Raw genomic sequence first — 21,609 nt, 5'->3', positions numbered from 1 at the left:
CTGTCCAGAGCATCCAGAGCACATCTTTTGCCCACAATTATGTGTTCCAGCCTGGGATATTCTTGGGCCTTTAATCTCAACACTTAAAAGGAACCTCTGAGGCCTGATGATCATGTCAAAAATGAGGACATGAAACAACAGCATTGATGGAAACCAAAAGTGAACCTGTGCCATTAGAGGTTTGGAGGTGCTTTGGAGGTGAGTCTGTTGGAAAATTACTGCCCGCGTGCAGTGACTGTGGGCCTGGGGCAGTGCAGGAGCAGTATAAAAGCAGGCACTTCTCCTCACTCCCTCATCCACTCCTCTTGCCTCCATCTCCTTGGGAACAAGGTGAGTCTGGATCCCTATCTCCTCTTCCTCCTCCTTCTCCTCCTCAGCACATACCTGCCCCTTTGGCCTACACTGTGTCTTGCTACTGTTTGTCATGCTAGAGGGAAGGGGGCAGAAGATTTTGGATGGAAACAAGTCTGAGCTTGCCTTGGTGTCTCCTGAGCTATGAGCTAGGTGTGTGGTGGTGTCCCTGGTCCTAGTCAGTCTTGGCAGGACTCTTTTGGGCTGAGGAGAAGCCGCCTGTGTGCACAATGCCTCCAGCTTTCATCTCCGACTCACGACCTGACTCCCTCATGGTGGGAGTGAAAGGCTGCTCCTCACCCACTCCTCAGGATCTGCTTCCCCCTGCTCTTTCTCCCAGGTGCACCTCCAGCCACAAGACATGTCCTGCTACAGCCCCTGCCGGCCCTGCCAGCCCTGCGGCCCGACCCCGCTGGCCAACAGCTGCAATGAGCCCTGTGTCAGGCAGTGCCAGGACTCCACCGTCGTCATCCAGCCCTCCCCCGTGGTGGTGACCCTGCCCGGACCCATCCTCAGCTCCTTCCCACAGAACACCGCCGTGGGATCCTCCACCTCCGCTGCCGTTGGCAGCATCCTCAGCTCTGAGGGAGTGCCCATCAGCTCCGGGGGCTTTGGCCTCTCTGGCTTGGGCAGCCGCTTCTGCGGCACCAGGTGCCTCCCCTGCTAAAGCTGATGGAGATGGTCCTGGGGAAGGTCCCCAGGGACCCACAGGATGGTACTGGACTGGGGACAGAGCATTGTGTTGTTGCTTTCTGGGGGTCTGAGCAACCCCAGCACCCCTTGCAGAAGGACGGGTCCAGCCTGGGCTCTCAGAAAGCACGGCCCATGCCTGCCTTTCCCCTCTTCCACTCTCTCCTTTCCCTCCCGTGTCCTTGCTCTCTTGTGCTGCCCTGGGCTGTGAGCCCCACAAAGCCAGCCTGGGGAGGACCTGCTGGCCCTGCTCCCTCTCTGGGGCAGGCCGATGGACACCTGGTGGGATCTCTGCCACAGCCATGGGACACAGACTCCTTTCTGCCCCTGGTGCTCCCTGTACTGGGACTTCCACCCAGAGCAATTCTATTTGCCTCTTTTGACTCAATAAAGTTCTGCTGCATCCCAGCTCATGCCTCTGTGTCATCCTTTTCCCTGCAGACACTGTCTCAACATACCCAGGAGAGAGAAGTTGCTTACTGGTGTTCTGGGGTGGAATTGTTGGGGATGCTTGTGCCGTGATTGGTAACAGTAGTGTACAGGGTCTTTCTGGAATTGAGCTACATTTCTCCCTGTTGTTCCATTGCCCTCCCCAAAAGGCCAGTAAGCTAGTGATGGGCACGAGGCTGGGAGGGAACACAGGCACAACAGCAGACCCAGACTGACAAATGGGCTATTCCATTCCATATGACATCATGGTCATCAATAAATGTTAAGAGAAAGAAAGAGGGGGGAGAGAAAGGGCATGGCGTATTCATTATTAATGCTTATCTTCCAAAGCACCTCCTAAGTGCATGGTGACCCTGCTTCCCAGGAGTGGCTGGACATCACCCACTGATGGCCAAGTAGAGAATAAATAATTTTGGTTTTCTTTTCTTCTGCACATTTTCCTTGCTTTTCTTAATTAAACTGCCTTTATCTTGACCCACAAGTTTTTAATCTTATCTTCTCACCTCTTTCTCACAGGCTGGAGAGGTGGGCTCGTGCAAATTGCATGAGGTTCAACCAAGCCAAGCGCAGGGTCCTGCATCTGGGACGTGGCAACCCCAGGCACAAATCCAGGTTGGGTGGAGAATGGCTGGAGAGCAGCCCTGAGGAGAAGGACTTGGGAGTGCTTATGGACGAGAAGCCCAACATGAGCCGGCAGTGTGCGCTGGCAGCCCAGAGAGCCCACCGTGTCCTGGGCTGCATCAGGAGAAGTGTGGCCAGCAGGTCTCGGGAGGTAATTCTGCCCCTCTACTCTGCACTCGTGAGACCCCACCTGGAGCTCTGTGTCCAGCTTTGGAGTCCTCAACACAGAAAGGACATGGACCGGCTGGAACAGGTGCAGCGGAGGGCCACGAAGATGATCAGAGGGATGGAGCACCTCTGCTATGAAGACAGGCTGAGGGAGCTGGGATTGTTCAGCCTGGAGAAGAGAAGGCTCCGGGGAGACCTTATAGTGGCCTTTCAAGACCTGAAGGGTGCCTATAGAAGAGCTGGGGAGGGACTCTTTGCCAGGAGGTGTAATGATAGGACAAGGGGAAACGGTTTCAAATTGGAAGAAAAAAGATTCAGATTAGGTCTCAGGAAGAAATTTTTTACTATGAGGGTGGTGAGACACTGGAACAGGTTGCCCAGGGAAGTTGTGGATGCTCCATCCCTGGAGGGGTTCAAGGCCAGGCTGGATGTGGCCTTGAGCAACCTGCTCTAGTGGGAGGTGTCCCTGCCCAGGGCAGGGGGGTTGGAACTAGATGATCTTTGAAGTCCCTTCCAACCCAAACCATTCTATGATTCTATGATTCTCGCTGAGGAGGGGAAGTGACAGAACATGTGGGTGGAGACCTGGTAGCCAGACAAGATCAACTCACCTAGTCTTTTTGACGCTTAATGTGAACTCGAGACTATGGCAGTTTTGAATTGGACATGGTTTAGCAGTAGCAGTTGTGAATAGGCAAGTTTCTGTGTGGGTCACAGAGTTTTCTTCAGAGAACCATAGAATCATAGAATGGTTTTGGTTGGAAGGGACCTTAAAGATTTCTTGTTCCAAACCCCTGCTATTGGCAGGGACACTTGCCACTAGATCAGGTTGCTCAAAGCTCCATCCAACCTGGCCTTGAACTCCTCCAGGGATGGGTCAGCTACAGCTTCTCTGGGCAACCAGGAGCAGGGTCTCACCACCCTCATAGTGAACAATTTCTTCCTATTATCTAACCTAAATCTACCCCTTTCCAGTTTGAAACCATTACCTGTCATCCTATTACTACATGACCTTCTAAAAATTCCCTCTCCAAATTTCTTGTAGGCCACCTTTAGGGACTGAAAGGGGCTCTAAGGTCTCCCTGGAGCCTTCTCTTCTCCAGGTTGAACAACCCTAAGTCTCCCAGTCTGTCTTCATAGGAGAGGTGCTCCAGCCCTCTGATGATTTTTGTGGCCTCCTCAAGACCTGCTCCAACAGGTCCATGTGCTTCAGATGTTGAAGGCCTCAGAGACGGATGCATACTCCGGATGGGGTCTCATGAGAGTGGAGCAGAGGGGTAGAATCACCTTCCTGGACCTGTTGGCCATGCTTCTCTTGGTGCAGCCCAGGGTGCAGTTTGCTTTCTGGGCTGCCAGCACATATTGCTGGCTCATGTTGAGCTTCTCCTCAACCAACACCCCCAAGTCCTTCTCCTCAGGGCTGCTCTCTATCCATTTTCCCATCTGTATTAGTGCTTGGGATTGGTGCAACCCAGGTGGAGGACCTTGCACTTGGCTGTTAAACTTCATGAGGTTGACATAGGCCCACCTCTCAAGCATGTCCAGATCCCTCTGGATGGCATCCCTTCCCTCCAGCATGTTGACCATGCCACACAGCTTGGTCTTATTGGCAAAATTCCTTAGGGTGCACTCTATCCCCCGGTCCATGTTGCCACAAAGTACAGTTCCAGTACTGACCTCTAAGGAACGCCACTCATCACTGGTCACCACTTGGACATCAAGCCATTGACCAGAACCCTTGGAATGTGGCCATCCAGCCAGTTCCTTATCCATTGAGTGGTCCATCCGTCAAATCCATGTGTCTCCAATGTAGAGATCAGGATGTCATGTGGGACAGTGTCAAACACTTTGCACAAGTCCAGGTAGATGATGTCTGTTGCTCTCCCCTTATTCACCAATGCTGCAACTCCTTCACAGAAGGAGCTCCTGAGGCTCTTGTTTACCGTTCAGTGAGCTGTTTCATACTACAAATTAACACCGTTGGCCTATTGTGGGGGTTGTGGAATCTGATGTCATGCTGGAGTAAGAGGAGACAACTTTTGGGTGACAGTGAAACATGCCCTGAGGTGGCCAGACCCTGTTCGGCAGCTTCTTGAAAGCCAGCTGCTTTTAGCACAGTACTGGGGCTTGACCTGTGCCTATCGAGCCACGATTCAGTACTATGAGGTAACTGTGGTTAAGACATGGACCCAAACCACCTCTGAAAATGCTGTGATTGACCTGGGGATCCAGAGTACATCTAAGAACACGGTAGCCGAGGCAGAGACCCAAACCTGATGTGAGGTCTCCTAAGTTGAGGTACAGACCCAACCTCCACCTGTAGTGATCACCCCAACAGTCAAAAAGAAATAGTGGAGCAGGAGGTGAACGGGTGTATATAATTGGTTTGTACAGGAGTGAGGAGGAGGAAGAGTCTGTTGGAGAAGATGGTCCTTCAGCAAAGAAATGAGCGGAAGAATTGAGAGAAATCACTCAAGAGACAGAAACTACTTGTTCCCCGGTTTCAAGACAACTTGAGACATGAAAAGATTACAGGCACCACCCAGGAAAATGGATTACTGCCTGGCTACTCTGATGTTGGGAGTGTGGGGCTGAGAGTCAGGAAATGGAAGGTAAGGAAGCCCAAGAGCTGGGATCCCTTGTTAGGGACCGGGGAGTTGACAGAGGAGCTGGAAAAGAGGGGGTGAATTGCAGCCTTGGGAGGCATCTCCTGTCAAGTGTGAGGGCAAGATACCCATTGAAGAATGATCTTGTGATTTAGCAAGGAAAATGGACTACTGCTTAGGAAGGCATCTGGGACCCGAAAGAATTAGCAGTGCTGGAAATCATCTATGATGACTTCATTGACGATGAGGTCTCTAAAGGTCTGAAGAATTCCCTTTGTATACAGGTCACATGATCAATGTGGTCCAAAACGCATCAGTGTCATATTCGATCAGTTTGAAAAGAATGTATTGCCCAGGTTGGTATAAGTCAGCTGTGGAGACAGCATCATCTTGCCCCTGCAATTTTGAAGAAAATTGCTCTCCCTCCCTTTCCCACAGCCCAGAACTCAGCTGTGAGGGGCAACCCCCGGAGGCAGTCCCTCCCACTGGGGTCAGCAGGAAAGGAAGACCCAGGACCGTGCTGCCTCTCTGGTTCCTCCTGCTTGACCAGGGGAAGTGGGATGGTGAGAACACTTTTATGGCAGAAGCCTGTGTACGTGAACTGAGGTTGAAGACAGCTGCTAGGAATGGGGCTGTGTAAAAAGGCTGTTGCTTTAGTTGAAGTTGAGTTGCTCCATCGTATGTGGCAAGAGAGTAAAAGAAGGGTTACAGAAGGGCAAAGGAATAATTCTGACTCTTCTGACAAGTGGCTTGGCCACTAAAAGAATCAAGATCCGGGGAGCTGCACAGGAGTTGTGGCTCCTGGGAGTAAAATGGCAGGGTGGACATTGTCACCTCCATATGGGTGTGATCAGGAAGAAAACATCGGTATCCTCCAAAATGTGTCAGCAAGGCAGTATAACCCACCACAACAAAGGTATTCCCTCTGTGGACGCTGCAGCAGTGCTGGTAAGGAGAGGGTTGTCCTGAGGAAGTTACTGATCTGTGGGGCACACGAGGAGCCTTCACCATTCCTGAACGAATGGGAGGTTGCAGCGATGCATGACTACACTTACTCAACCCAAGACGGTGTCACTGCACAACCATCCTGAAGAAGCCTTTCCCAGAACCACGACTGAGACACATTGCTCTTCCTGAGCATCTTGTGAGAACTTCAGCAGGGGAAAGGATGACACAGAGGCATGGACTGGGATGCAGCAGAACTTTATTGAGTCAAAAGAGGAATACGAGGTCAATGCAGCTTGAAGCCCCCATGTTGAGAGCAGGAGGGGCAGAAAGAAATCTGTGTCCCAAGGCTGTGGCAGAGATCCCACAGGGTGTCCATTGGCCTGCGCCTGAGAGTGAGCAGGGCCCAGCAGGTCCTCCCCAGGCTGGCTTTGTGGGGCTCACAGCCCAGGGCAGCACAAGAGAGCATGGACACGGGAGGAAAAGAGACAGTGGAAGAGGGGAAAGGCAGGCATGGGCCGTGCTTTCTGAGAGCCCAGGCTGGACCCGTCCTTCTGCAAGGGGTGCTGGGGTTCCTCAGACCCCCAGAAAGCAACAACACAATGCTCTGTCCCCAGTCCGGTATCATCCTCTGGGTCCCTGGGGACCTTCCCCAGGACCATCTCCATCAGCTTTAGCAGGGGAGGCACCTGGTGCCGCAGAAGCGGCTGCCCAAGCCAGAGAGGCCAAAGCCCCCGGAGCTGATGGGCACTCCCTCAGAGCTGAGGATGCTGCCAACGGCAGCGGAGGTGGAGGATCCCACGGCGGTGTTCTGTGGGAAGGAGCTGAGGATGGGTCCGGGCAGGGTCACCACCACGGGGGAGGGCTGGATGACGACGGTGGAGTCCTGGCACTGCCTGACACAGGGCTCATTGCAGCTGTTGGCCAGCGGGGTCGGGCCGCAGGGCTGGCAGGGCCGGCAGGGGCTGTAGCAGGACATGTCTTGTGGCTGGAGGTGCACCTGGGAGAGAGAGGGCAGAGCGAAGCAGAGACTCAGGGGTGGGTGAGGAACAGCTTTTCACTCCCTCAGAAGGGAGCCAAGACAAGCCAAGCTGGAGATGAGAGCTGGAAGCTTTGTAGAGAGAGCTACAGGCTTCTTCTTCCCTTCAGCGCAAGACTTCACCTCCAAAAGCGAACAGCCCCAGGGAGTTTCCCACCTACCCAAAACTCAGGAGACCCCTCAGCAAGCTTGAGCCACGCTCCATGGGACACAACAAAAAGCCCCACCACACAGCAAGGGCAGGACAGGCAAAAGGGCAGGCAAGGTCTGAGAAATTCCAGAGAAGGAGGAATGGAGAAGTTTTCAGACTCACCTTGTTCTGCAGGAGATGGAAGTGGAGTGGAGTGGATGAGAGCGTGAGGAGAAGGGCCTGCTTTTATATTTCTCCTGCACCGCCCCAGGCCTATAGTCACTGCACATGTGTAGCAATTTTCCAACAGACTCACCTCCAAAGCAAAATATCCTACCTCATTTTGGTTTCCGTCAACATTTGCCATTCCATTTCCTCATTTCTCTCATGCTTGTTCTGCCATCCAGGTTTCTTTCATGTGCCAGGATGAGAGGCCCAAGGATTTCCCGGGCAGGATCAGGCAGGCAGAAGGTGTCTCCCAACTGTAGGAATGGTCACGTGCAGGCAGGGGATGTTGGCTCAGGGCAGTGAAGTGTCATTGTTAGCAAGTGTCTTTGCAGGAAGAGGCCCAGCTCTTCCCTGTTCTGGACATGGCAGCAGAGCACCAGAAAGCTCCTTGTCCTTAAGGACATGGCACATACTTCTTTATCCTGCATGTGTCTCAGCTCGCTCCAATAGTCACTGGCCATTGCATCTCCTGGTGGCAAGGCTGTGTCAATGGTCTCAGCTGTTCCCCGCCTGATGCCCTTTGCCCTGGGGAGAACATTTTCCAGGCTGTCTTACTATGAAATGTTTGGGTTAGGAAAGTCAAAGCTAACATTGAACCACGCAAAGCATGTGGAGAGCAACAAGAAAGACTTCTTCCTGGTATAGCAGCAAAAGGGAGGCTAGGGCAAAGGCTGAATGGGGTATCTTCACTGGGCACAGGAGTTACAGGAAAGGTGGAGGTACTCCAAGAGTTCTTGGCCTTGGTCTTCACTGCTAGGCAAGCCAATGTCACTCCAGTCTTCAAAAAGGGCAAGAAGGAGGACCTAGGAAACTACAGGCCGGTCAACCTCACGTCCAATCATGGAAAGGTGATAGAGAGCTCATTATGGATGTCATCTCTAATCATGTGGAGGAAAAGAAAGTTATTGGGAGTGGTCAGCATGAATTCACCAAGGGGAAATCATGCTTGACCAATCTGATAGCCATCTGTGATGGCATGACTGGCTTGGTAGATGAAGGGAAAGCAGTGGATGTCGTCTATTTCAACTTTAGCAAGACTTCTGATACTGTCTCCCAGAACATGTCGGGAGTGGGAGACGGACCCGGAGTAACGATGTAACCTCAATATGAGTATGATCGTTCTCGCTTTATTCATGTTTTTACAAAGTATATATAGACAGGCAAGCAGAGCACACGCTAGTGGTAGCTATACGATTGGCTGACAATCTCTGTTCACGCGACTAGAGCGCTCACACAATTGGTGTAGACCCCTTGTCCACGCGCAGCAACGTTCTCTCATCTTCTGGATGATGTCCCGTTTATCTTATCTACCAAGTAGCTACTTCTTCTTACTTCTGCTTTTCCCAGGAGAGTTCATGGTCATCTCCAGGCCTTTATCTACATCAAAGGCTGGGTTGCTCATCACAATTAAATTGTGACCTTTTTCACACAGCCATTCCTCCACAAACATCCTCATAGGTAAGCTTAGGAAGTGGGAGTTTGATGAGTGGATAGTGAGGTGGATTGAGAATTGGCTAGACGGCAGACCTCAGAGGGTTGTAATCAGTGGCACAGAGTCAAGTTGGAGGCCTATAACTAGCGATGTTCCCCATGGGTCAGTACTGGCTCCAATCTTGTTCAGCGTATTCATCAATCACCTGGATGAGGCGACAGAGTATATCCTCAGAAATTTTGCTGATGACAAAAAACTGGATGGAGTGGCTGACACATCAGAAGGCTGTGCTGCCATTCAGCGTGTCTTGGACAGGCTACAAATTTGGGTGGAGAGGAATCTAATGAAATTAAGCAAGGGCAAGTGTAGGATCCTGCACCTGGGGAGGAATAACCCCATGCACCAGTGCAGGTTAGGGGTTGACCTGCTGAAGGGGAGCTCTGCAGAGAAGGAACTGGGAGTCCTGGTGGACACCAAGTTGACCATGAGCCAGCAATGTGCCCTTGTGACCAAGAAGGCCAATGGCATCCTGGGGTGCATTAAAAGAACGTGGCCAGCAGGTCAATGGAAGTCATCTTCTCTGCTCTGCTCTCGGAAGGCCACATCTGGAGCACTGGGTCCAGTTCTGGGCTCCCCAGTTCAAGAAAAACAAGGAACTACTGGAGAGAGTCCAGTGGAGGCTATGAAGATGACGAGGGGATGGAGCGACTCTCTGCTGAGGAAAGGCTGAGACACCCGGGGCTGTTCAGTCTGTAGAAGAGCAGTCTGAGAGGGGATCTCAGCAATGCTGAGCAATATCTAGAGGGCAGATATTAAAAGGATGGGGCCAGACTCTTTTCAATGTTGCCTGGTGGCAGGACAAGGGGCAATGGGCACAAATTGGAATGTGGAAAATTCCATCTCAACATCAGGAAAAACTTCTTTATTTTGGGTGTCCCAGACAACTGGAACAGGCTGTCAGAGATGTTGTGGAGTATCCTTCTCTGGAGATATTCAAAACCTGCCTGGATGCAATCTTGTGCAAAATCCTCTAAGTGAACTTACTTTAGTAGGGTGGTTGAACTAGATCTCCAGAGGTCCCTTCTAACCCCTACCATTCTGTCATTTTGTGATTTACTGTCAAAAAATCAGGCTTCTGATATTCCTTGCAAAGTCTGGAGCAGGAAAGCTTTCCCCACAGTAGAGGGTGACCAAGTGTAGGAACATTTAGACAGATTAGACTGACATGAATGCAAACAACCTGCTACCATGCACCTGGAGAATTGGTTGGTGTCACTACAAGGTGGCTCTCAACTCCCTTTGAATGTTGGGGCAGTCAGAGAATGTATTTGAGGACTGGAAGAAAGGCAATGGGCCTCCTGTCTTCAGGAAGGGCACAAGGGAGGTGACAGTGTATGACAGGCTGGTGTGCCTGGCATGAAATGGAGCTGGCTGCCAACCTCTCCTGGTGCCTTTTAGGGGTCCAGACTGAGGCGAAGGGTGGTTAACTCCTTTATTCAAAGTCCTGCAGTGGGGGAGGGAGAACCTCATTCACCACCACAGGCTGGAGCTAGTGGGCTTCCAAACAGCTTTGCATGTAGGTCCTGGTGGACAACACGAGGCAGCCCCCACCCATGCAGAAATGGTGTCTGCCAGCATCCTGGGTTTATTAGGAGGTGGTTTTTTTTATCAGATCATGGAAGGTGATCCCTCTTCTCTGCTCAGCACTGCTGAGACCACAATTGCTGTCCAGTTTGTGGCTCCCCCATAGGCCAAGAAAGGCGTGGTCATACTGGCATATGAAAGCCCATGAAGTAACAACTGGAGCACCTGAGGCAGGAGGGGCTGTGACAAGTGGGGCTGTTCACCCAGTAGGACAAAAGACACCAGTGCACACCTCACAGCAATGGCAAAAAGAGCTAATGAGGAGGGAGTCAAGAGCAGAGAGCCAGACTGTCCTGAGTCCAATCCAGTGAAGGGACAAGAAGTAACATGCACATATAGAAATATGGAATATGGAAATAAATACAGAATAAATATGGAATATGGAAAAAATGAAAACATGAAAAAAGACTTTGTTAGTGTGAGGGTGCTCAAGCATCGTCTGGGGTGACTTGGACAGGCTGTGTCTTCTCCATACTTGTAGGTATTTGGAGCTTGGCAGCACTTAGCCTTGAGCCTCCTCCAAAGGCTAATGGTGCTTTGAGCAGGGACAGCTGGACTGGACAACATCCAGAGGTCCCTTCCAACCTCAAGAACCCTTTTATTCTGTCATAGGCAAAAGACAGGTGCTGCACAGTTGCCACGAAGAAGGAAGAACTGGTTTGGAATGTTAGAATCAAGGACATCCTTGGCTGTCACAGTTGAGAAACAGAGAGTTCACGACATGAAGACAGGAAAGAAAGCAAGAAGCAGACTACAGCCCATGGACTTCATGCATACTGACTTCAGGCTATTCAGGCAGCTGGTATGTACGATGTCATGAAGGCAGCTGTGAAGCGCAGTAGAGCTCAAAAAACCAGCGAGTGCCTTATGCATCTTAAGTTCTTGGTCTTGGGTCCAGGCCAATACTCAGGGCAACAAGCAGATGTCTCAGCAAAATGTCTTTGACTAAGTGGTGTACTCAAGGCGGAGCACTAACATCAAAAGGCAGCTTCCACCTTCCTGGAGGTGGAGGAAACTATGAGTTGTAAAGGAAGAATTTGGAAATAATTCCTAGGTGCATTGGGCCTTCTGACAGAGGACAATGTGGGCCCACTGCTCAATGAGGAAGTTGATTTCCTGAAGAGTGGAGAGAGACCAGCTTGTGGGGGTGTGGTGGTACAACCACTGCCCCCCCCCTCTTTAGGCCTTTTGATACGTGATGTGACTTGTCTCTCCACCTGGGCCACATAATAACAAAATGGATCAGAATGATACTGTTATGCTTTGAGAAAACCCATAACAATCTATTGTCATTTAGACAATTATTCTATCACCCGGTGACCCCTCCCCACCCGGAAAGGGGAATCGGGGAACACAAAGAAACACAAAGGTTGAAATATAAATAGATTTAATAGACTAAGACTAAATAATTAACAATAATACTAAATAATACTAAAGAACCAGTATTAATCCTGATATTGATATAAGATATACAAGAATTATACTCAGCCAATTATATCAGCAGGAACCTGTGCACTCCCAGGAGCGGACAGCAAATGTTGGACACTGTGAGCACAATGGCTTCAGGAGGAAGGGAAGGCCTCAGGGTTCCAGCACCAAGGCAAGGAATTTTCTGGATCGCTGCCATCAAGGGAGAAAGAGCTACGCAGCAAACTTTTCTAATTTATATTGAATGTGATGTTCATGATATGAAATAATCCTGTTGGCCAGCCCGGGTTAAATGCCCAGGCCTTGTTCCTCCTTGTCCCTGCACCTGGCATGGCTTGAAAACACTACGACCTTGAATCCCACGGAGCCTGGCTGGCTATAAAGTAAATATTTTCACAAATTCAGACACTAGAATCTTCTAGAAGGGCATTTTTCCCCAGAAGTAGAAGAAAAGTTAGTCCTGTGTCTCTCAACCCAGGACAGATACATAGTGGTCTAACATGAAAGAAAGGCTGGAGAGCAATGGACTAGAACACTATGGCAACTCCTCAGAATCTCTGGTTCCCATGGCTTTGACTGATTGAAAATAATAAATATAGTCAACCAATTCTGACAACATAAGGATTGTAGCCAAAACGTGTGGGGATACCAGGGCCCCAGGTTCTAACAAGCCCTGGGCTTACATAACTGATAGAAAGTACCGAAATATTCTGTTGTCCAAGCTGGGTCGGAGCAGATGAGTACCTGATGGAAGTCTTGGATCCTATAAGTAGCAAATCTAGTAAAGACTCTTTGAGCTCTTCTGGATGTCAGTGGGCTGTGGCCAGTAACTTCCCTGAGATGAGATACCTCTCAGGCTGACGCTTCGAGGTCAGGGTGCGAGAAGGTCCATTTCAAGCCTCCACTATCACATGTTGAGGATCGCCAATGCACCGTATTTACCCTAAATCTGAGAAAGGGAAATTTTAACTATAGGCTAGCCTTTCTCTCGCTCTCTCCCATCCACCTCTCAACCTACATATTGTGAGATACACATTAGCTTTAAGGATATGGATGACCTTCTGTTCATCCGTACACATGTAGTACCTAAAACCCATACCTTTAATCTCTGTAGAGTTGCCCGATATGAAGTAATTCCCAATCCTACGTAATCGGAGACATGTGTGTGTGCATGTGCGCGTGCTTATATATCTTGCTTAGCATTATTTATATATGTATCAGCCTGTGATTTCTGTTTTTACTCATACATATACATATTGATTTGGGATACTTCATAGTAAGTTAGTGTGAATCTTGTCATCTTCAAATCTGTAATTAAGTTGCTGTTCAATTACTTTGGTCACTCACTTTGTAAACCTCTAAAATGGTTAATGATTAAGTGCTGCTAAAATTCAACGTTTCAATCTACCTTGCATCATTAATAAATTTTCAATCGCTGCTAAAACATAACTGTGTTAAATATTTCCATCCCTGACAAGGAGGTCAATGCCTTCTCTCTCTCAGTCTTGAAGAACCAGCTGGGGTTTCCTGGATGGGTTATGGCTTCCCCATCCTTGTTGGTTTTCGGAGCTTGACAGGATTTAGCCTTGAGCCTCCTCCAAAGGCGACATTATAGCGGTATTCCAGTACCTGAAGGGGGCCTACAGGAGAGATGGGGAGGGACTGTTTATCGGGGAGAGACTCTTTATCAGGAAATGTAGTGATTGGACAAGGTAATAGTTTTAAACTGAAAGAGGGGAGATTCAGGTAAGATACAAGGAAGAAATTCTTTATTGTGAGGATGGTGAGACACTGGCCCAGGTTACACAGAGAAGCTGTGGCTGCTTCATCCTTCGAGGGATTCAAGGCCAGGTTGGATGGGGCTTTGAGCAACCATGTCTAATGGGAAGTGTCCCTGTCCATGGCAGGGGGTGGCACTGGATGGGCTTTAAGGTCCCTTTTAAGCCTAACCATTCTATGATTCTATGAGTCTATGCTTTGAGCAGGGACATTTGGACTAAAGTCCACTTCCAACCTCAAGGATCCTGCGATTCAGCCACGGGAAAAGATGGGAGTTGCACAGCTGCGCCTAAGAAGGAAGAGCTGGTTGGGAACTTTGGAACCAAGACAATCTTGGTGGTCGCACCTGAGAAACAGTGGAGTTTGAGACTTGATGGCAGGGAGGAAAGCAAGTAGCAGAGTACAGTCCCTGGACTTTGGACATGCTGACTTCAGCCTTGGCAGGCAGCTGGTGGGCAAGATGTCATGGAGGCAGCTGTGAACCAGAGAAGGTGGCAGGGCCTTAGACACCTCATGGTCCAAGAGCAAGACAGGTCCAGTGCCAATACTCAGGACAACAAGCCGATGTCTCAGCAGACTGACTTTGGCTAGGTGGGGAACTCAAGGCAGAGCACTCAAGGCAGCATCCTGGGGGTGGAAGAAGCAATGAGCTGCAAAGGAGGAATTTGGAAATATTTCCTAGGCATGTTGGGATGCTGATAGGAAATCCAAAGCTCAGTCTGCCTTGAGTCTTGCAAGAGGCATCCAGAGAAACAGGCAACTAATACCAGGAGGAACATCGACCTCTACAAGAGTAGCCAAAGACTGATGGAGGAAAATGTGGAAGCTGTGCTGTCTGGGGCAGCTGATTTCCTGAAAGCTGACAGAGAACAGGCAGAGGGAGTCAGCGCCTTCTCTCTCTTTCAGTCTACACCTAGAAGGTCCCCCAGGCCTCTGTGCCCTCTGAGAGTTGAAGGAAGGAGGGGGAGCCCTCCCAGCAGTGGGTGGGCATCAAATCAAGGACTACCTGAGAAAAGTCAACCCATGTAAGACAGTTTATGCACTCCAGAGTAGGAATGCTGTACCTAGAGGCCTAGACCTGCTGCAGGACTGAGCCACAGGGGCCTCATGGCATTAAGAAGGACAAAAGGCTAGTCCTGCACCCAGAGAGGAAAAACATCTTCTGTAGATCTGCTCCCAGGTACAGAGTTAGCCTTGGAGAGATACACAGGTGGTTCAAGGGAATGAAGAGCCAAGCCTCATCTTCCTGGTCAAAGAGACCGGGCTCTAGTGAGGACCTCTCTTGAGTGCTCTGTGGGGGGAAAGAAAGGGTTGCAGAAAACCTCTCGCCACCAGCCGGGACTTGTCCCTGTGTCCCAGACAATATGTCTTATCCTGGCATTAGGGCTTCTGTATACCTCCTTTCCCACGCCCCAACAGCCTTCTTTCCCACGCCCCAACAGCCTTCTCTGCTTTGAGCACAACCCAGCACCACTGGGGAGGCAAGGAAACTTCCCCTCACTCCCCAGTCAGTGAGACCTGGCAAGACCCTACAGTATCATATACTTGAGGAAGCTCAGGGAAGGGGCATGCCCAGAAGGGCTCTGGGTATAAAAACCAGGTCTCAGATTACATCAAAATGTGATGCACTTCCCTGCCCTGCAGGCATGGAGGCAGCTGGGACGCGTCCCAGGAGGGCAAGGGAATGCCTTCAGTAGGCAAGCTTCCTGGGCCAGACTCTCCCTACCCACGGCGAGTCACACTCCAATTGTGGATTGGCTGAGTGTCAGCCTTTTGGTGTGAGACCAAGACAGGAGTGTGTGCTGTCTACAGGCCCGTGTCCCATGCAGGGTTGGATTCCCTTGTGGCCAGGGCAGCTCCATCCATTCTGAGGGAAAATGAACTCAGCACTGTGTTGTACTTGAGTACAAAGCTGCAGGACAGGCCATTGTGTGTCATGCAGGTCAAGGTCCAAAGCATGGAGACGAAGACCATGGTGGTGTAAGGACATTAGGATGAACAAGGCACTGTCTGGAGCCCCAACACACCCCTCTGGTAGTGAGAAGGGACCTGACTCCACTGGACTTGTTGAGGAATCACAGGGTTCAGGAGAGCGACATTCTCCTTCCTCAAGCCTGCTGAGGGCATTGGTTGGGAATCTGCAGAGATTGCTACAACAGGAAATGGATTTGGCAAAGAAACCAGCCAATGTCTCCAGGAAGGAGAAGCTTTTCTTGGGCAAAGGCATTGCAGCCCACCTGCCTACAGAGCCAATGACCAGTAACTGCTGGAGTGAGCAGGGAGGCAGGCAGGGAGGGAGAAGGATACAGCATAGAATCATAGAATCATAGAATTTCCCAGGCCGGAAGGGACCTCCAAGGGTCATCTAGCATATCCTTGGTCACAGGAGTCCTTGGGCACCCAGGAGAGGACTGCATTGATGGGAAGATATGTGCGCCTCCCTTCACAAGAGGTTATAAAGATCCTCACTATATTTCCCCAGAACCATCTCTCCATCTGCGCAGACATCTCTATCACTCAGGGGCACATCTTCTGCCAATGCTGACATGATCCTGCTCAGGAAATCCTTGGGCCTCAAATCCTGACACTTCAAAAAAGCTTCCGAGGGCTGATGGTCATGTCAGAAATGAGGAACTGAAACGACAATATTGACAGAAACCAAAGCACAACCTGTGCTATTAGGGAGGATATTTTTCTTTGGAGGTGAGTCTGTTGGAAAATTACTGCTTGCGTGCAGTGACTGTGGGCCTGGGGCGGTGCAGGAGCAGTATAAAAGCGGGCCCTTCTCCTCACTCTCTCATTAACGCCTCTATCTACCTTGGGAACAAGGTGAGTCTGAAGCTCTTTCTTGTCTTCCTAAGCAGCCGCCTCTTCCTCTCTTTTTATCCTCTTATTTTGGGATTTCTCAGTCCATTCATACCTCTTTTTCCTATGCAGTCTTGCAGCTGCTCTCCATGGTAGAGGGAAGGGAGCATGGAGAGAATCCAGGGCTTTGTTGAGATATCTCCTGAGCTATGGGCTTAATGGGGACTTCTCTTGGTTTGGCTGCACTTTGCCGGGCTCTTTTGGGCTGAGGAAAAGTATCTCCCTCATTCTGGAGTGATAGTCTTCTTCAATCACTCTCATATTTTGTTTTCCCCTGCCCTCTCTCCCAGGCTCATCTCTGCTGTTTAGGCATGTCCTGCTACAGCCCCTGCCGGCCCTGCCAGCCCTGCGGCCCGACCCCGCTGGCCAACAGCTGCAATGAGCCCTGTGTCAGGCAGTGCCAGGACTCCACCGTCGTCATCCAGCCCTCCCCCGTGGTGGTGACCCTGCCCGGACCCATCCTCAGCTCCTTCCCACAGAACACCGCCGTGGGATCCTCCACCTCCGCTGCCGTTGGCAGCATCCTCAGCTCTGAGGGAGTGCCCATCAGCTCCCGGGGCTTTGGCCTCTCTGGCTTGGGCAGCCGCTTCTGCGGCACCAGGTGCCTCCCCTGCTAAAGCTGCTGGAGATGGTCCTGGGGAAGGTCCCCAGGGACCCAGAAGATTGTAGCAGTCTGTGTACAGATTATCAGGTGTTTGCTTTCAGAGGGTCTGAGCAATCCCAGCACCTCTTGAAAAGGATGGAGCCAACCTGGACCTTTCCCTCTTGTTTCCTTGTTCTCTTGTACTCCCCTGGCCTGTGATCCCCACAAGGCCACCCTAGGGAGGACTTTATGTCCCAGCTCCCTCCTTGGGCAGGCGGATGGACAGCTCTCTGGATCTCTGCTTTGGTCTTTGGGCATATACTCTTTTATTTCACCGGTGCTCTATGCAATAGGGTCTCCACTCAATGGACATTGTTTCCTTCTTTTGACCCAATAAAGTTTTGCTGCATCACATCTCATGCCTCTGTGTCATTCTTTCCCCTGCAGATGCTCTCCCAAGATGCCCAGGGAGACAGCAGTTATTCACAGGTGGATTTTGGGAGGGGTTTGTTGGGGGTGATTTTGCAGTGATTGTCAACACAGGCTTTCATTGAGTGTGCTGATCAGTGTGATCCTCCAGTTTCTAAGTTTATGTGTCTTTTTTGGATTGAATATTGTTGTCCGAGCTAGATCAGTGACTAACCTCCACTTTGTTGTGCAGACCTTTTTCCTCAGAAAGCTTAACACTGTGATGCAAGTTGGCAGGAGGGAATGTGTTACTGAGAAGACACAGGCACTAAATTCCCAGGAGAGGCCAGGAGAACCCAGCCTAACCATGGCACTCCCAAAGGGAGGGACACAGTGCAAAGGGCTGCCTTTGCATGGAACCATAGTATAGAATCATAAAATGGTTTGGATTGGAAGAGACCTTTAAAAATCATCCAGTTCAAGCCCCCTGCCACAGATACGTGTCAAAAGATCATGTTACTGAAAGGTCTATCAAATCTGACTTTGAACACTTCCCATGAAGGGCTTCCTCGTTTCAGCTGAAAAATGTTAATTTTCTTTCTAGTAATTGCCATTAAAGGACTGTCAACAATGAACATTGCTTTAGTTGTTTTTAAGTGATGTTTATACATTTCAAGGACCCTTTTCAGCTTTCCATAGAAGCTGAGAAGGAGCCCAGACAGAAGGAATGGCCAATGGAATATTCTGTACCATAGACATCATGCTTAGTAAATAAAGTGGGATTGACAAGGGGGTAGGAATCCATGATGACTGCTTGGAAAGTACCAATTCACCGGACAGTGAGAGTTACTTTTGTTGTTATTACTATTGTGTTTTTCCTTTTCTGTTATTGTTTCTATTAAACAGTGTTTATCTCCACCCAGGAGTTCTTTTTTTTTCCTTTCCCTTTCCCCTCCTTTCCTCTCCATTCTCCCTGCCCTTCTGGAGAAGGGGGAGATCTGCGCTAGCAGCTGTGTGGTCCTATTTGCCAGCTGGGGTTAAAACATGACAGTCACTAACCAGGTGGCCTTGGCTAAATGTGTATCCCAATGTTTGAAGGTCCCACCACCTGTTGCTCTCAATGTAGTCTTTAACAGTCCATAGTATTGTTTGCTCTTTCTGGAGGCTCCCCTGGTGCTTTCTGCCAGAGGTTCTAGGTAGGTCTGTTCTCCACAGCTGTAGTATGGAGCACATTTTTAACACCTTGCCCTGCCTGAACTGGGGATTCTTTTCTATATCACCTGATAGAGGGGTCTTACAATTAGACTGTAATTTGGAATATGCAAATATGCATTCTCCAAAAACCCACAATGCCTAAGAAAGCTTGTGGGTTATTTCAACTAATTGGTGGAGACATAGTTGCTATTTTGTTGATTACATACACTTTATTCCTAAAAACCGGATCTCCTGCACAGGTCCCTTCACCTTACTTCATTTTATGGCAAAACCAGCTTCCAGAAGGATTTGAACTATATTGCCTTTCCCAAAACCTTCTTCTGTTGTATTTCCCCATGCGATGATGTCATCAATAAATTGCAGGTGTTCTGGAGCTTCAACCTGTTCCAGTGTAGTCTGGATCAGTCCATGGCGAATGGTGGGATTGTGTTTCCAGGGTAGGTGATTCCAGGTGCACTGGACACCCTTCCAAGTGAAAGCAAATTGGGGCCTGCACTCTGCTGCTAAAGGAATAGAGAAAAATGCATTAGAGACATCAGTTGTGGCACACCTTGCCCTGGACTCTAGTTCATACTGAAGTTCTAACGTGTCTGGCAAGGTAGCACTCAACAGCGACGTGACTTCATTCAGGCCACAATAGTCTACAGTTAGCCTCTACTCTCCTTTAGACTTTCACATGGGCCATATGGGACTGTTAAAAGGTGAATGAGTCTTTCTGATCACTCCTTGGTTCTCCAGACAATGAATTCGGTTATGGATGGGAATCAGGGAGTCTTGGTTGGCGCGATATTGCTGCTGATGCACTGTTGTGGTAGCGATCTGTACCTGTTCTTCAACCCTCAGCAGCCCCACAACAGAAGAGTCCTATGAGAGACAAGGCAAAGTAGACAGCTGTTTAACTTCCTCCGCCTCCAAGGCAGCTATCCCAAAAGCCCACCAGTGCCTTTTAGGTCCTTATCCTCTCCTGAGGTAGCTTATGCCAAGGATGCACGGAGCCTTTGGGCCAGTCACAATGGGATACTTTTGCCACTCATTCCCAGTTCGGCTCACTTCAACTTCCTATAACATCAACTGTTGGGGTCCACCCATTATTCCAGAAATACATGTGCGTTATGCCCCTTTATAGTTCGATGGCATCAAGGTACACTGTACACCAGTGTCTACCAGAGCCTTATACTCCTGGGTGTCTGATGTGCCAGACAATCAAATACACACAGTCCAGCAAACTTGGTTGTCCCTTTCCTCCACCTGGCTGTAGGCAGGGCCCCTCTAGTTCTGATTGCAGTATTCAGCATCAATGAATGGGTTTGAGTGGCTCGCCTTGTTTGAATCCCATCCTTCTTATTCACTTGGAAATACAAATATGGAACACCTCCAAGAAGACCAGAAAGTTTTCTGGTTTGCGTGTGGGGCCGTCTGCTGGAAACTGGAGCAGCAGCTTTCTCAGAAGAGCTCCCATTTGTGGTTGGTTTTTCATGCAACTCATGTACCATGCCTTTAAGATCGAGGAAGGTTTTCCTCATATCCTTCCCATGGTCACACAGGTAAAACCACAGGGTGCCTGATGGTGTGTACCCTTTATATCCTCTCCCTCGAGCAGAAAAACACTTATTCCTAATAGCTGAGATACTGGTACATATAGGTAGAGAGTTCCTGGACCTCCCAGACCAGTCTTTCCACAGCTGAGGTGCAGGCTCATAGGGAAGTAGAAAGACTTTCTTCATATTGTTGGAATTGGCCAGTCACTGAATCCACCATTGGTGCCTCTTCATCTCCACAGCTCCTTGTTGCCAATGAGCTGGCACATGATGATGGCGTGCTCTTTAGAAACTTCCGCTACATGGGTCAGATACATCAGACTTCATCTGCATCTGTGGTTGACTGTGGGCCATCCAGGTAATGATAAATCAGCTCCAAGTACCGGATACTGGATAAATCCCTCAGGTACCAGATATTTCTCTCCATCATGGTCTGCTTGCCTGAGTGGCGTATAATATCTTCCTTGAAGGGATATCTTCCACTCACAGCTAACAGAAGTCACCTCCAGAGGTTGAGGATTTGTATCCTTCTTCCAATCACCCTGTGAACATCCCCTTTCCTAGGCAAAGATGCCAACTGCTTGGCTTCCCTACCTTCTAATGCCAAGCTACTAGCCCCATTATTCCAGCAGCAGAGCAACAAGGTGATGACTTGCTTGCCTGGATAACAACTGAAATCTTTTCATATATGTCACAGCTCACCCAGTGATAAGGATCGGGATTATCTCTGGTTCTTCCTTCTGTTCTCGTGATGACCCTGGTTCATCTTCATCCTTTGCTAAGTGAAGTGATGTTTTGTGTATTTCTTCTTCTGTATAGGTGCAATTGCTACCAGCATGGGTGGGTTCTCTGATCCAGTAGCCACAGCTCTCATTGTGGGGTTGGAGTAGCCACAGCAGTCATTGTGGCGTTTCCAGTGTGTCACCACCCACACTGTAAGAAGTTTCTTCTTTATGTCCAATCTATATCTACACTATATCAGTTTAAAACTGTTACTCCTTGTCCTGTCATTACAAGCCTTGATAAATGCTCTCTCTTACTGACTTCCTTATAAGTCTCCTTTATATATTGAAAGCCGTCGTCAAGGTCTCCCCAGAGCCTTCTCTTCTGCAGACTGAAAAACCCCAACTCCCTCAACCTTTCTTCAAAGGAGGTGTGATACATTCCTCTGATCCTTTCTTTAGCACCTCTCTGGACCTGCTCTAACAGCTCCATGACTTTTTTTACTGGGGACCCAAGACTGGGTGCAGTGGTCCTGCTCAGGTCTAATGAGAGTGGACTAGAAGCGGAGAATCACCTCCCTTCATCTGCTGGCCACACTTCTTTTGATGCATCCCATGGTACAATTGCCTTTGTGGGCTGCAGCCACACATTTCTGGCTCGTGTTCAGGTCTTTTTTACCACAAACATATCCATGTCCTTCTCCACAGGGTTGCTTTCAACCATTCACCCTCCAGACTGTATTGATATTGAGGATTGTCCCAAACCA

At 49.6% G+C, this 21,609-nt stretch overlaps 3 protein-coding genes across 3 annotated transcripts; 2 read left to right on the top strand and 1 right to left on the bottom strand.

Moving 5' to 3' along the window:
- The first annotated feature begins 693 nt into the window (after positions 1-693).
- LOC106893743 (feather keratin 1-like) lies at positions 694-1,449 on the top strand. Its single transcript, XM_014951941.1, has one exon. It carries the CDS (start codon positions 713-715, stop codon positions 1,016-1,018), a length of 306 nt encoding a protein of 101 aa, XP_014807427.1. The 5' UTR covers positions 694-712; the 3' UTR covers positions 1,019-1,449.
- A 4,624-nt stretch (positions 1,450-6,073) lies between these two features.
- LOC106893744 (feather keratin 1-like) lies at positions 6,074-6,810 on the bottom strand. The gene has a single exon (XM_014951942.1). The coding sequence runs from the start codon at positions 6,808-6,810 to the stop codon at positions 6,505-6,507; it is 306 nt and encodes a 101-aa protein (XP_014807428.1). The 3' UTR covers positions 6,074-6,504.
- Positions 6,811-16,687: 9,877 nt separating this feature from the next.
- LOC106893746 (feather keratin 1-like) lies at positions 16,688-17,374 on the top strand. The gene has a single exon (XM_014951945.1). The coding sequence runs from the start codon at positions 16,688-16,690 to the stop codon at positions 16,991-16,993; it is 306 nt and encodes a 101-aa protein (XP_014807431.1). The 3' UTR covers positions 16,994-17,374.
- Positions 17,375-21,609: the final 4,235 nt, after the last annotated feature.

The sequence above is a fragment of the Calidris pugnax genome, unplaced genomic scaffold (assembly GCF_001431845.1).
Source record: "Calidris pugnax isolate Ruff unplaced genomic scaffold, ASM143184v1 scaffold236, whole genome shotgun sequence".
In the NCBI taxonomy this organism is placed as follows: Eukaryota; Metazoa; Chordata; class Aves; order Charadriiformes; family Scolopacidae; genus Calidris; species Calidris pugnax.
This window is presented reverse-complemented; position numbering and strand designations above follow the sequence as displayed.